Consider the following 13,943-nt stretch of genomic DNA (forward strand, 5'->3'; position numbering starts at 1 on the left):
GTAGTTCATTAGAATCCTTTTACCTTTCTATTACCTCCAGCCAATGGAATGATTCACAGAAATTCAATTCTTAGTTACAAACGGAGGTTCTGAGATGCAAAAGTTTCTCATGTGCTCATACTGCTGGGTCTGTAAATAGTACAAATTCGACATCTTGTAACATAATCCATATAGCAGGAAGCAGACATTAAATGATGTGTGTGATGGGAGGAAATTTTGTTATGGTACAGTCTATTTTGAATCTGTGGTCTCCTTTTATGTTCTTGGGCATCTCTTTCGTTATGTTAGGGAAGTTTACTTCACAAAAAATTTGAAGATATTTGCTTTTTAAGTTCGGCATCTTTATTATTCTCTATAACTACTAACCTTAAGTTTGCTCTTCTCACAACATTGTTCTGTTCTGGATTTCCTGGATGTTTTGACTTAGAAGTTTTGCGGGGATTTTTGCATTCTCTTTGACTGTTGTGTCAATGTTTTCTATGGTATCTTCTGCCCCTGAGATTCTCTCTCAAACCCTTATAATTTATTGGTGATGCTTACGTATTACTCCTGATCTGTTTCCTATGTTTCCTATCTTCAGGTTTGTCTCTCCTTGTGGTTTCCTTATTGTTCCTATTTACAATTTTAGATCCTAGATGACTCTGTTCAGTTTCTTCCCCTCTTTATTAGTTTTTTAATGTAAATCTTTAGGGGATTTTATTGGTTCCTCCCTAAGGCAACTACTTATTTACATGTGTTCTGTATTGCTTTAAAGGAGGTAATTATGTCCTGCTTAAAATCCTCTATCATGACCATGAGATGTGATTTTCAGTCCAAATCTTGCTTTGCTGGTATGTTGATATACCCATTACTTGTTGTGGTGAGAGAACTGCGTTGTGATGATGACAATTAGTGTTGATTTCTGATGCTTCGCTTCATATGCTTGCCTACTGCCATCCAGTTATTGCTAATGTTAGTTGATCTTGCTGTTTCTGACAATAGCTTGTTCCTCCTGCAGACTCATATGCCCCTGATCTTAGGAATGAGAATGCTCCTGGGAGACCAGTACTCTCTGGCCTTGTTTTTGGTCTGGAGGGTTATGACACACCCTTACCACTGGGTGCAGATAGAGATCAGGTCTGTCCTCTCCCAGGCCTCCCCACCACTCCATTGCCAAGAATGTTCCAAGGGCGTCTCTCCTTTAACAACTGTGGAGCAAATGTGTGTTCCAACCCGAGTGATTGGCAATGAGAGCACTCCTAAGAGAACACCTCAATGTGGCGAGGGTTTTGGTCTAGAGAGCAATAGGACAGCCTCAGCTCTGGGACCAGATGCAGACCATAAGAGTACCATCCCAGGTTGCTGTATAGATCCTGGGCCTTGGGAGGTCCAGGTATTTCTCCCTTTGGACAGTCAGTGGAGAGAAAGTGGGGTTTCACCTGTGTGCTTAGGAGTGAGAGTGCTCCTGATAGACCAGCCCTGAAGACCAGTTTTGAATATGCAGTTCCTTAAGACAGCTCCAGCTGTGGGCACAAATGGAGACTGGAAGGCGGTATCATGCTGTATCATGTACACGTGTATTGTATCTTTTAGGATGTACTGACCTATGATGATGTGCATGTGAACTTCACCCAGGAAGAGTGGGCATTGCTGAATCCTTCTCAAAAGAGTCTCTACCGGGGTTGGGGATTTAGCTCAGTGGTAGAGCGCTTGCCTAGTGAGCGCAAGGCCCTGGGTTTGGTCCTCAGCTCTGAAGAAAAGAAAAGAAAAGAAAAAAAAAAAGAAGAGTCTCTACCGTGGCTTAATGCTGGAGACCTGTAGGAATCTCAGCGCTATAGGTAATTCAATGAACTTATCATTCACTTTGTAAAATATAGGAACAGCTGGTTTTGTTTAATATTTGATCCATTTTTTGTTTTGTTTTTTTTTGTTTGTTTGTTTTTTTGTTTTTTTTTGAGAGCTGGGGACCGAACCCAGGGCCTTGCACTTGATAGGCAAGCGCTCTACCACTGAGCTAAATCCCCAACCCTGATTTGTTTTTTGTTTTTTTTGTTTTGTTTTGTTTTGTTTGTTTTTTTTTATTTCACTTAAAAATGAGGAAGAATGAAGTTAGTAAATCAGTCATGGTTCTAAAGTTCACTACAGATAGTTATTTAAATGTTGCCTAATTCCAATAATTTAACATAATTTCACTGATACCATTTTTAGGCTACATTTGGGAAGACAATAGTACTGAAGAATATTGTAAAAGTTCTAGAAGACATGGAAGGTAATTTTCACGTGAAAGATGATAAGATAATACCTCCCAAGAAAGTTTCATGTGTGCAGCAAGTTTTAAAGAAAAGAAACTGGGTAAAATACACACTGCATCAAATATTGATTGGGTCATCATTATATGTCTACACCCTTTTAATAAGCAAATAGTCCATAGTAAATTGTGGTGAACCGTATTCTGTAACAGCATGGCTAAATTTAAGGATATGGACAGTTTTAGAGATTCAAGAATGGTTTTGTGGAGAAACCTGAAACCCTGTACCACATCTCTCTGAGGAAAACAAATTGAAATTTTGTAAATGTAATATAGAAATTTATTTTGTTATGTGTTGAATGTAATGCATTATTCTTCTTTTGCTATGGATGTCATATGTCCCTATGAATGCAAGCCAGGAGAGCATAGTGATACTGAAAGAAGCAACATACCTCTCTCTTTTCCAGAACAGTTAGAAGATGTACAATAGATACCAGTTTGAGGAGAGTTTCTTAATATGGGAAAAGTTGATAAATATTAATTTTTGACCATGACGGTCAACATGTACACATTCAAAGTGCTGAATCACTTTATGAGATTAGGGTTATAGAAATATTCCTCTTTGTATTGGCTCATGTTGCAAATGTAGTATTCCTCAAAGATATCAAAATTTATGTTCACAGCCAGACTACAAACGCTCTGAGTTCATAGAGTTTTCTTCAAATATGTTAACAATCTTAATAGAAAAATTATGGAATGAATATGAGTCATGTAATCAATTCTCTTCCTATTCCATGTGTCTTCAAAAGTTCAAGACAACCCAGAATATAAGGCAACACCTTTGAATATAAACAAACTGATATTATGTTAAGATCATTTTGCTCTTTACATTTAAACCAAATTTGAAATGAATTCATTGATATAAAAAGATTCATGAGGGGATTGGGGATTTAGCTCAGCGGTAGAGCGCTTGCCTAGGGAGTGCAAGGCCCTGAGTTTGGTCCCCAGCTCCGAAAAAAAAAAGATTCATGAATATAATCAATGTGAGAAAAAATTTACATGTGCCAATTGTATTTGCAGGTATGAAAGAAGTTTTCCTGGAAAGCAGACCTTTGTTTTTATTCAGTATGGTAATGGCTTTGCAGTTCAGAGTCATACCCAACGGCATAATGGAGAGAAGCCCTATGAAGGTAACCTATGTGGTAAAGCTTTTGTACAGAGGAATAATCTCAGAAGACATAAAAGGACACATAATGGAGAAGAACCTTCTGAATGTAACCAATGTTGTAAAGACATTGTAAGAAGCAGTGCTCTCCAAAATCATGAAGGAACACACACAGGAGAGAAACTCTATGAATGTAATCAATGTCGTAAAGCCTTTGAACCAAGGAGTAGTCTCAAAAGACATAAAAGATCATGTAATGGAGAAAAACGTTATAAATATAACCAATGTGGTAAAGCCTTTGCCCAAAACCATGGTCTCCAAAAACATAAAAGAACCCATACAGTACAGAAACCCTATGAATGTAACCAATGTTTTAAAGCCTTTGAATGAAGAAATCATCTCCAAAGTCATATAAGAACTCATACATGAGGGAAACCCTGTGAATGTAAGCAATGTAGGAAAGCCTTTGCACACAGCAGTAGTCTCCAAATATATATAAGAACTCATACAGGAGACAAACCCTGTGAATGTAACCAATACATTAATAACCACAGCAGTACTCTCTAAAAACATAAAAGAACACACGCAGGAGAAAAACCCTATGAATGTACTCAATGTTGTAAAGCCTTTGCAGGAAGCAGTCATCTCCAAAGCCATATAAGAACACATACAGGAGAGAAGCCCTATGAGTGTAACTAATATGGCAAAGCCTTTGCACAAAGGAGTAATCTCAAAAGACATTAAAGAACATATAATTGAGAAAAACCTTATGAATTAACCAATGTTGTAAACCCTTTGTAAAAAGTGGTGATCACCAAAAATATAAAAGAATGCATACAGGAGAGAAACCCTATGAATGTAACCAATATGGGAAAGCCTTTGCAGGAAGTAGTAATATCTAAGAACAAAAACGAAGACATACTGGAGAGAAACCCTGTGAATGGAACAAATATGCTACAGCCTTTGCACAAAAGAGTCATCTACAAAGACAACAGAAACCATGCAGGAATGAAACCCTTTAACTGTAACCAATGTGCCAGAGCTTTTTCACAAAGCAGTGGTCTCTAAAATCTTAAAAGTACACATACAGGACAGAAAGTTTTTTGAATGCATCCAGTGTGGTTTTATAACATTCTCACAAAGCAGTGGCCTCCAAATACATAAACAATCACGTACAGCAGAGAAACCCAATGAATGTGTTACATGTTCTTAAACCCTTAGACATCACAAGCATCTTCAACTGCATAACTGAATAGGTACTAGAGAAAAATGCTTGGACTGTAACTGATGTGGTAAAACCTTTCCCAAAACAATCATCTCCTAGCCCATAAAATAATACACACTGCATAGGAACCCTATGAATGTAAGAAATGTGGCAAACCTTTTGCAAATGGTAGTACTTTGCAAGTAAATAAAAGAAGACACACTCAATAGACACCCTATGAATATAATCAGTATGATTATGCCTCTGTATTTGAATGAGCAATCATCTTCCAAATACATAAAAGAAGACAAACAGGAGGGACCCCCTATGAATGTAAGCAAAGTGGTAACACCTTCACATATCAGTCATATTCAAAGGCAAAAAATAAACCATATTTTAGAAAAATCCTTTGAGTGTATTTTTAAAACCTTGTGAGTGCATTTAGCCTGGTGAAACAATCATGTATTTCTATAGACTTCACCAACATGAAATGATCCATATCAGATAGTAACTATGTGAATAGATTTAATATGGGGAGGTCTTTTCAATTCTCACATATCATCATCAGGGCAAAAAAAAAAGCTATGAAGGCATTGAATATGGTAAAGCCTTTGCAAATTTCTAAAGTCTTTATCATCATGAAAATAATCATGCTTTAAAGATATGAGTATAAAAAATGTGGAAAAGCCTTTGTGCAATAGGGTTCTCTCAAATACAACACAACTCAAACACAGGTGATGAAAATGGCAGGTATTTATTGTAATAAAGCTGCTCCTGGATCATGGACAGAAAATGAACTCAAAGCCTAAACTGTGACAAGTAAGAGATCCCCTAATCACTGTGACACAGAATGCCATAGAGCTGCCATCTCAAAAATCAAAATCTCTGACCAGAATAGTCCCTGTGTAAAAGAACTAGAAGAACAAAAATGGAGAAGAGCTTGAGCAAAAGGAGGTCCAAATTGGGTTCCAGCTCAACGGGAGACACCAAGATCTGACACTATTATTTAGGCTATGGTTTGCTTACAAACGGGCCTATCATGACTGCCTTCTGAAAGACCCTAGAAGTAGCTGAAAGAGTCAGATGGAGACATTTATACCCAACCAATGGACAGAAACTGGGACCCTGTGGTTCAATGAGGAAAAACCTAGAAAAACCGGAAGAGTGATACTATATGAATACCAGCAATGTCAATTAACCTGGGCCCCTGGGATGTCTCAGACACTGACCAACCAGCCAGGCAGCATATACATGAGCATAGGAGCCCCCAACACATACAATAGAGGACATTTAGGTCTGGACCCATTCGGAGAAGATACACATATCTTCAGGAGACTTAGGGCAACACAATGTGGGATGGTGGGATGGGGACATCCTCTTGGGTGTGGTAGGGAGGAGGTGTGGGATGTGGAACAGTCAGGGTAGACCGGGAGGGGGATAACACTGGAATGAAAAAAAAATTGAACAATCAATTAAAAAATAACGAGGAAACACATCTGGGCCAATTTCAGATATATTTTCCCACTGTACAGAATTTAGGGGTAGATGCTTATGTAGATTAAAATGTCAACTGTTTTAGGATGTGGGTATTACAGTTTAGTCAATGATATTCGTTTGTTATTTGGTATTAGAGTACACATGTTGTGTTTTGAGGAGCACAAGATAAATAGCCAGGGCATTATTAGAGACCGTCATTATGTTTTCAAAAACAAAAACACGAGTAAAGGAAGGTGGCCACCAATGGGAAGTCCACAACTCCTGTCTGCTTCGGAACGTGAACTTAGTTTCACCAGATGATTAAAGGAGGGTGATGAAAAAAGTGGAGTATTCTTGGGGCTGGGGCTTGTTTCTTTGTTGCTTCTTCCCAATTGGTGTGGATTGGTTGTAATGTCCTCTAGTGTTAAATTGATTCCCAAATTACATGAGAATCCTGCATTTGAGACCTGAGACTCCCTATGCCCAGCATGTTCTTATTGGTGGAATTATAAGAGGCCAATGTCTAGGCAAAGACAAAGGAATCACTTTTGGATTCATGAGCAAGGAGGATCACCAAACCAGGAAACGAATTGGATGCAGGCTTGAGAGCTGAGAAAGACAGAGTACCGTCCATGTAAGTGCCAGGGAAGAGGAGCCTCAGCGGTGTTGCCCCAAGTCGGTTTTGAGTAGCAAAGATGTGATAAAGATTTTACTAAGCAATCAATCAGAACTGTCACAGGGGGGTACGTTAGCAATGTGCAAGTTTGGGAGTGGCCCAGGCAATGAGATGATTTATGCATATTAAATACAGATCTGTGTGTGCATGTGTGCTAGTGGGGGTTCGTTTGTATGTGTGTGTGTATGTGTGTGTGTGTGTGTGTGTGTGTGTGTGTGTGTGTGTGTGTCTGTGTGTATCCTTCATTTGAAAATCCCTACCATTGATTGCTGTGGATATGTACATATTTTTTAAAGTTCTGTGGTCCTTCAGGTACCAAATACTTCAAGTATGTCATCCAAGGAGATTATCTAAAGATGCTAGATAATGTAAAAGAAATGATATGTATTTTTAATAAAATTTTGTGTGTGTTTGTGTGTGTGTGTGTTTACTGTATTATGGGTTATTAAGGCATGTAAGATGTTGAGACTGAGAGACAAAATTTTAGATCCTCTTTATACAGTGTTCGAACTTATGTTGTGAGTATTACATACTGTAGACATTTCCTATTGCAAATAATAGAAAAACAACTAAGGGATTTGAATGTTCATCCACATTATGGCAGATGTGTTTACTGATACTATGTTCTCTGTATAAATCTTGCATTCCTTATTTCTTCATCTCTCTAATGAAATCTGGCTGTTTCAACTCGCATGTCTTGAAAATATGGGTGTGGTGAAACTGTGTGTGGAAACCTATAAGACACATGGTGTTCAGTTCTTCTGTAAGTGGAATCGTGGGCTTCTCTGCTAATTCTTTTATTGGTTACCCTAAGGCTGTCACCATACCATTTTGTATAGGGTGGGATCTTCTCAAATCCCCCAACAATGCACAAGTGCTCTGGTTATTTCAAAGCCCAGAAGACTTACTTTTCAGTTTGTCTCACCGACCATAGAAATGAAGAGGATGTGATGGATCCTTATAATTGTCAACTTGGCACAATCTGGCATCACAGGAAGGAAAGTCTCAAGCAGGGATCATTTGAATCAGGTTAGCATATGACTATATCTGTGGGATATTGTCATAATTATGTTTGTTGAGGTGTATACACTCACTAAGGTGAGTGCTTCCATTTCCTAGGGACGCACCCTGGTTGTTAAAGAATTCAGAAAGAGAACTGTTCATTAGCACACATAATTTAAGCAATCTCTGCTCTTGTCTTTGGATAGCTGTGTACTCTTGTATAAAGCTCCTGAACCTGTGACATCATCCAATAATGAGATATAGCCAGGAACTGTGATCTTTTTTTTTCTTTTTTTTTTTTCGGAGTTGGGGAACCGAACCCAGGGCCTTGCCCTCGCTAGGCAAGTGCTCTACCTCTGAGCTAAATCCCCAACCCCAGGAACTGTGATCTTAAATTACATTTTCTTTTCCAAGTTGCTATTGTTACTATATTTTATTTTAACAATAGCAGTGAGCCTTAGAAACAAATTTAAACAATTTGTTTCTACTTGAAGGATTTTTAAAAAATGAAACTTAAAGAGAATGTGGCTTCTATGGGGTAGTCCACAGAATACCATGTTTATGTTTTCAGAGACATGTATTCCTGTCTCGTGGGATTAAAAGTTTTTTCTAAATGGCTGGAGCTAATTTAGTTTGGTGGAATCTTGGCACAAGATCATTACTTCCTTAATTCAGTTTAATAACCTTCAAGGCAGGATTCAGCTCCATTTCACTGGATAGCTTTAATACTCAAATCATATATTTTGTACTTTTCATCTCTCAACTTCCCTTTTTTCATTAAAGTGCTCTACATGAGACTTAACCCAAAAACAAAGTCTATGATGGATATTTCTGACACTTCCTTTGTCAAGACAATTAATCTGAGTTTTTGCCCTTAGCCTCAGGCAGACTCTTCAGACAAGGAATAAAGTAGGGACATTCTACAACAAAATACCACATAAGCAGTCCATACAGCACATACTGAAATCCTTCCCCTTTGAACCTTCTTGGGCCAATCCTGCACAATTCAAATCACTCTAAGTAACAAAGATATCCCCATTCCTAATAAGATAACACATTAAGTCCCATTTAAAGCATTCTTCTGCTATCCAAATCCAAAGTCTCAAAGTACACATTCTTTCAAAGTAAAGGATGAACAGACCTATCACAATAATACCCCAGGCCCTGGTACCAGTTTCTGACTCACTTAGGATTTTATTTCCGTGAACACACACAATGGTAAATGCAAGATTTGCAGCACAACATTTAATTGGGGCGGGCTTACAACTATAGAGATTTAATCTGTTATCATCAAGAAGGGAGCATGGCAGCATCCAGGGGGGCATGGTGCAGAATGATCTGAGTTCTACATCTTCACCCAACAGAAGCAAGGAACAGACTAATCATCTGAGAAGTAGGTAGGAGGAGGGTCTCAAATGCCATCACACAGTGACACACAAACTCAAACAAGGCCATCCCTTCTAATAATGCAAATCCCTGGGCCAAGCATATGCAAACCATCACAATAAATAACGAGATGAACATGGGTTTTTTTCTTTGAGTTTGTTTATAGAATGGATTACATTTATGGAGTTACATATACTTTACCATCCCTGCATTCCTTGGATGAAACCTTCTTGATTGGGATGGGTGATTATTTTGATGTGTTATGGGATTTAGATTGCTAGAAATTTATTGAGTATTTTGTAATAGGTATTCTTATGGGAAATTGTTCTGGAGTTCTCTTTGATGGGTGTTTGTGTGCTCCCCTGCCGGGAAATCCCACCAGTTATACCTCCCCCTCTCATTTGTGGTTTTATTACCTAGTTACATCCTCTCCTCTTGGTAGTCACATGACCGGTAGGAATGGCAGAGACTTTCCACCACCCAAATCCAGAGCACTGGTCCAGGAAGCATGGTCAATCTGACTATGGCTCCAAAAAAAATCCTTGTGTGCCTCGATGTACCCATCCCCATTCCTGTGCCTTTTTTTTTGGTTCTTGTGTTTAAACGTAGCATATATCTGTAGAACAGGGTTCTTAGCCTTCTTCTCCTGCTTGAAGGCTGAGGAACCCCGATGTCCCAGAATTAATAAATCTCTTGCTGATTGCATCGAATCTCGGTTCTGGTGCTCTTTGGGTACGAATGGATCTTTGGTGGTATTCCTGCGGGTCCAACAGTATCTATATAGAAAATTGCCCACTTTCTCCTGATGTTCAAGTTTTGTTGAGTGTAGGTGTATGGAATGGAATCTCATAATTATTTAATATTTTCTGTTTCTGCTGTTTTGTCTCCCTTTTCATTTCTGATTTCATTAATTTCGAAACTGTCACTGTGCCCTCCACTGACTCTGCTAAGGGTTTTTCTACGTTGTCCATTTTCTCAAAGAACTAGCTTCTGGTTTTGTTCATTCTACATAGAGTTTGGTTTTTTTTGTTGTTGTTGCTTTGTACTTGTTTTGTTTGATTTTTCATTTTGTTTTTCTTTTTTGTTTGTTTGTTTGTTTCTACTTGGTTGATTACAGCACTGAGTCTCAGTATGCCGTGCTGTCTAATCCTCTTGGGTGTATTTTTTCCATTTTGTTCTAGAGATTGCAAGCGTGCTGTCAAGCTGCTGCTGTACTCTCTCCAGTTTGATTTTGGAGGAACTAAGAACTTTGAGTTCTCCTCTTAAGTCTGCTTTCATTGTGTCCCATAAGTTTAGGTATGTTGTGCCTTCATTTGCATTAAACTCTTAAAAGTCTTTAATTTTTTTCTTTCTTCCTTAACAAATTATGTTGTTGTAATATTATAAAATATAAAATGGTTGTCTTTTACTCCCTCTAGATCCAGCATTTGGGTCTTTCTTACTTACAATTGGGTATTTCTTATTTACATTTCAATTGTTAGTACTTTTCCTTGTTTCCAGGCAAACATCCACCTAACCCCTTCTACTCCCCTTCTATATGGGTGTTCCCCTCACCATCCTCCTCACATAACTGCCCTCCCTTCAACAATCCCGTTCACTGGGGGTTCAGTCTTGGCAGGACCAAGGGCTTCCCCTTCCTCTGGTCCTCTTTATAGGCTATTCATTGCTACCTATGCAGTTGGAGCCCAGGGTCAGTCCATGTATAGTCTATGGGTAGTTGCTTAGTCCCTGGAAGCTCTGGTTGGTGGGCATTGTTGTTCATATGGGGTCCCAAGCCCCTTCAAGCTCTTTCAGTCCTTTCTCTGATTCCTTCAACAGGGGTCCCATTTTCAGTTCAGTGGTTTGAAGCTGGCATTCGCCTATGTATTTGCCATATTCTGGCTGTGTCTCTCAGGAGATCTACATCTGGTACCTGTCAGCCTGCACTTCTTTGCTTCATCCATCTTATCAAGTTTGGTGGCTGTAGACATATGGGATACATGTGGGTCAGGATCTGAATGGGCATTCCTTCAGCCTCTGTTCTAAACTTTGCCTTCCTATTCCGTCCCAAGCGTATTCTTGTTCCAGTTTTAAAGAAGGACTGAAGCATTCATATTTTGGTCATACTTCTTGAGTTTCATGTGTTCTATGCTTCTAGGGTAATTAGAGAATTTGAGCTAATATACACTTATAAATGAATGCATATATTTGTGTTTTTCTGTGATGGATTACCTCACTCAGGATGATATTTTTCAGTGCCATTCATTTGCCTATGAACTTCATAGAGTCATTGTTTTTGATAGCAGCATAGTATTCCATTGTGTAGATTTACCACATTTCCTGTATCCATTCCGTTGTTGAAGGGCATCTGGGTTCTTTCCAGCTTCTGGCTATTATAAATAAGGCTGCTATGAACATAGTAGAGCATGTGTCTTTGTTATATGTTGGAGCATCTTTTGGGTATATGCCCAAGAGAGGTATAGCTGAATCCTCAGGTAGTACAATGTCCAATTTTCTGCGTCACCTCCAGACTCATTTCCTGAATGGTTGTACCAGTCTGTAGTCCCACCAACAAGGGGGGGGGGGATGTTTCTCTTTCTCCACATCCTCACCAGCATCTGCTGTCACCTGAGTTTTATATCTTAGCCATTCTGACTGGTGTGGGGTGGAATCTCAGGGTTCTTTTGATGTGCATTTCCCTTATGACTAAAGACGTTGAACATTTCTTTAGGTGTTTCTCAGCCTTTTGGCATTCCTTAGTTGTGACTACTGGCTGGCCTGGGACTCCCAACATAAGTACAAAAAAGACTGTATGGTCTGGACTCAGTGAAAGAAGACACACCAAACCCTCGAGAGCCTTGATGTCCATGGGAGTGGGACAAACTGGTGGGATATTGTGTATGTGTCTGTTTGGAGACATCCTCTTGGAGACGGGGTAGGAGGAATGAGATGAGAAATTGTTGGAGGGCAGAAAGGAGGGAGAAAAGGGCTGGACTGTAAAAAATGATTAAAGATAAGTTTACAAAGTGATTTACCTTCCTGGTTGTTTGAAATATCTCTTTTAAATTCCCAGCGAAAAACCCCCTTCGCCTGGCCACAATCTAAGTTTGCAATCATCCTACTGACTGAATAAAGTTAGACCTTAATTGCAGAAAGATAGAGGAATAGATAGATAGATGTAGAGATATAATATATATGTATATATATAATGTTATATATATATATATAAAGAGAGAGAGAGAAAGAGAATATACCTTGCATTATTAATTCAAAAGACAGACGTTACTCTCAGAAGACACTAATTAACAAAGAATATTTTCAGGTTCCCTTGTAGGACACAGCCATTTAAGGCCAGGACCCAGGAATTTTGAAATGGTAATTTCAGGACATTCCCACCAAGCTCTCTTAACATCTCTGTTTAACAGAGACAGATCTCTGTTAAGTACTTTTGCAATGTTAACAGAAAATATGTCCTTGTTGTCTACTAAAAAATTAAGGGCCTGTGGTCATGGGATGCTCATTCTTAAGATAATCCCAAGCACAATTTGAGTAAATGACTGGGTTGATATGTAAAATGAAAGGCTGGGTTTGTTATCTGCATGGCATGAGCTACACATAGAATTTTTTTTGAATCGCTCAAAAAATAAATGAATTGCTGCTCAATAAAGAGTAGAACTCTCCTGCAGGTGGGACAATTAGTCTCAGAAAAACATGACTTCCCTCTGTAGCCATTCAGTGCAATCAATGCAGTTTGGTCAGTCCTGAAACCATATGCACACATCAACTGAAATGGACTCATCATGCTTTATTCATGTATGTGAACTTACTTTTTTCACACATAGTTAAAAGTAATCAGAAATTGATGGGAAAAGTTTTGGGAAATGACGGTAATAGAAATAAATGGGACAACTGATGTAGCACACATTCATTAAGAAGCATAAAAATAATTTTGAATTACAAAACGGATAGTGGGCAAAGTTAGAGCTAAGAATAATTTATGTTGTTGCCAAACATTAATGTTCCATCCCTACAAATTGGTTTTGCTGTAATTCCAGTCCCATGCTTCTCCTGTGATTGTATGTCCTTTGTGGGAGCAGACACGTGCAAACACATGAAAATCCACTCAATCATGTTCACAAGCACAGGTTTTCTCTAGAGACATACATACATATATGAGATCATGAATTAATTGTAACATAAATGTAAATGTAATGTAACATAATTGTAATCTGGCAGAGTTATTTCTTTACCTTTAGTTTGTTCCCAGTCCCTGCACAACAAAACTTAGATTTACTTAAAAGTGCTCCTCGTGCTCGCTTCGGCAGCACATATACTAAAAGTGCTCCTCGACTGCTCAGCAATCAAAGGAGCTATGCTGACCTGGCTACCTCCAAATCCTATCCTGCAATATTTATTTATAATTATTGACTTGACTCTTCTGACCATTTTTTCATGGGTCAATTTCATTTGTCCACACAGCACATCTGCTCCCCATCTTTCCTTCCTCTTCCTAGTGGAATTCCCATCCTGGTCTCTGATTCTGCCCATTCACTTATTCAGGATTCCTTGATCAGCATTACAAGACAGAGAATATGTGATAAGAATTGTGTACACAAACTTACAAACTTGAAAGAGGATATTTTTGGTATAATCATTACAATGTATCTTCCCAATTTAAATAGGGTTTAAGATATCAGCTCAGGCTTTCCTAATATCATAATCAAGATTTATTTGAACACCTAATCCTGCCTCTGCTGACCAGTGGTCAGAGGACTGTCATGCAATTCCTTTCAGGCTGGGCTCTGTCTGGACAGTAAGAGAAAAAGAC

The 13,943-nt window shown here is 38.7% G+C and overlaps 1 protein-coding gene across 4 annotated transcripts in view; it reads left to right on the top strand.

Annotated features, from left to right (window-relative positions):
* The window catches only part of LOC148006599 (uncharacterized), a 39,769-nt gene extending 27,625 nt beyond the window's left edge, over nt 1–12,144 (top strand). Inside the window, exons 3-7 of one of the 4 annotated variants that reach the window (XM_087655019.1) lie at nt 1,573–1,817; nt 2,188–2,248; nt 7,683–7,777; nt 10,318–10,432; nt 10,955–12,144. In XM_087655019.1, the coding sequence (XP_087511145.1) occupies nt 1,784–1,817; nt 2,188–2,248; nt 7,683–7,777; nt 10,318–10,432; nt 10,955–10,982 (333 nt within the window). In that variant the 5' untranslated portion in view covers nt 1,573–1,783 and the 3' untranslated portion in view covers nt 10,983–12,144. Of the gene's footprint in view, nt 1–1,572; nt 1,818–2,187; nt 2,989–3,307; nt 7,165–7,682; nt 7,778–10,317; nt 10,433–10,954 lie in introns of those variants that run through there. The other 3 variants (XM_087655018.1, XR_015684086.1, XR_015684085.1) reach the window with 3 other exon arrangements.
* Nucleotides 12,145–13,943: the final 1,799 nt, after the last annotated feature.

Source organism: Rattus norvegicus, chromosome 3 (assembly GCF_021556685.1).
Source record: "Rattus norvegicus strain SHRSP/BbbUtx chromosome 3, alternate assembly SHRSP_T2T, whole genome shotgun sequence".
Classification (NCBI taxonomy): Eukaryota; Metazoa; Chordata; class Mammalia; order Rodentia; family Muridae; genus Rattus; species Rattus norvegicus.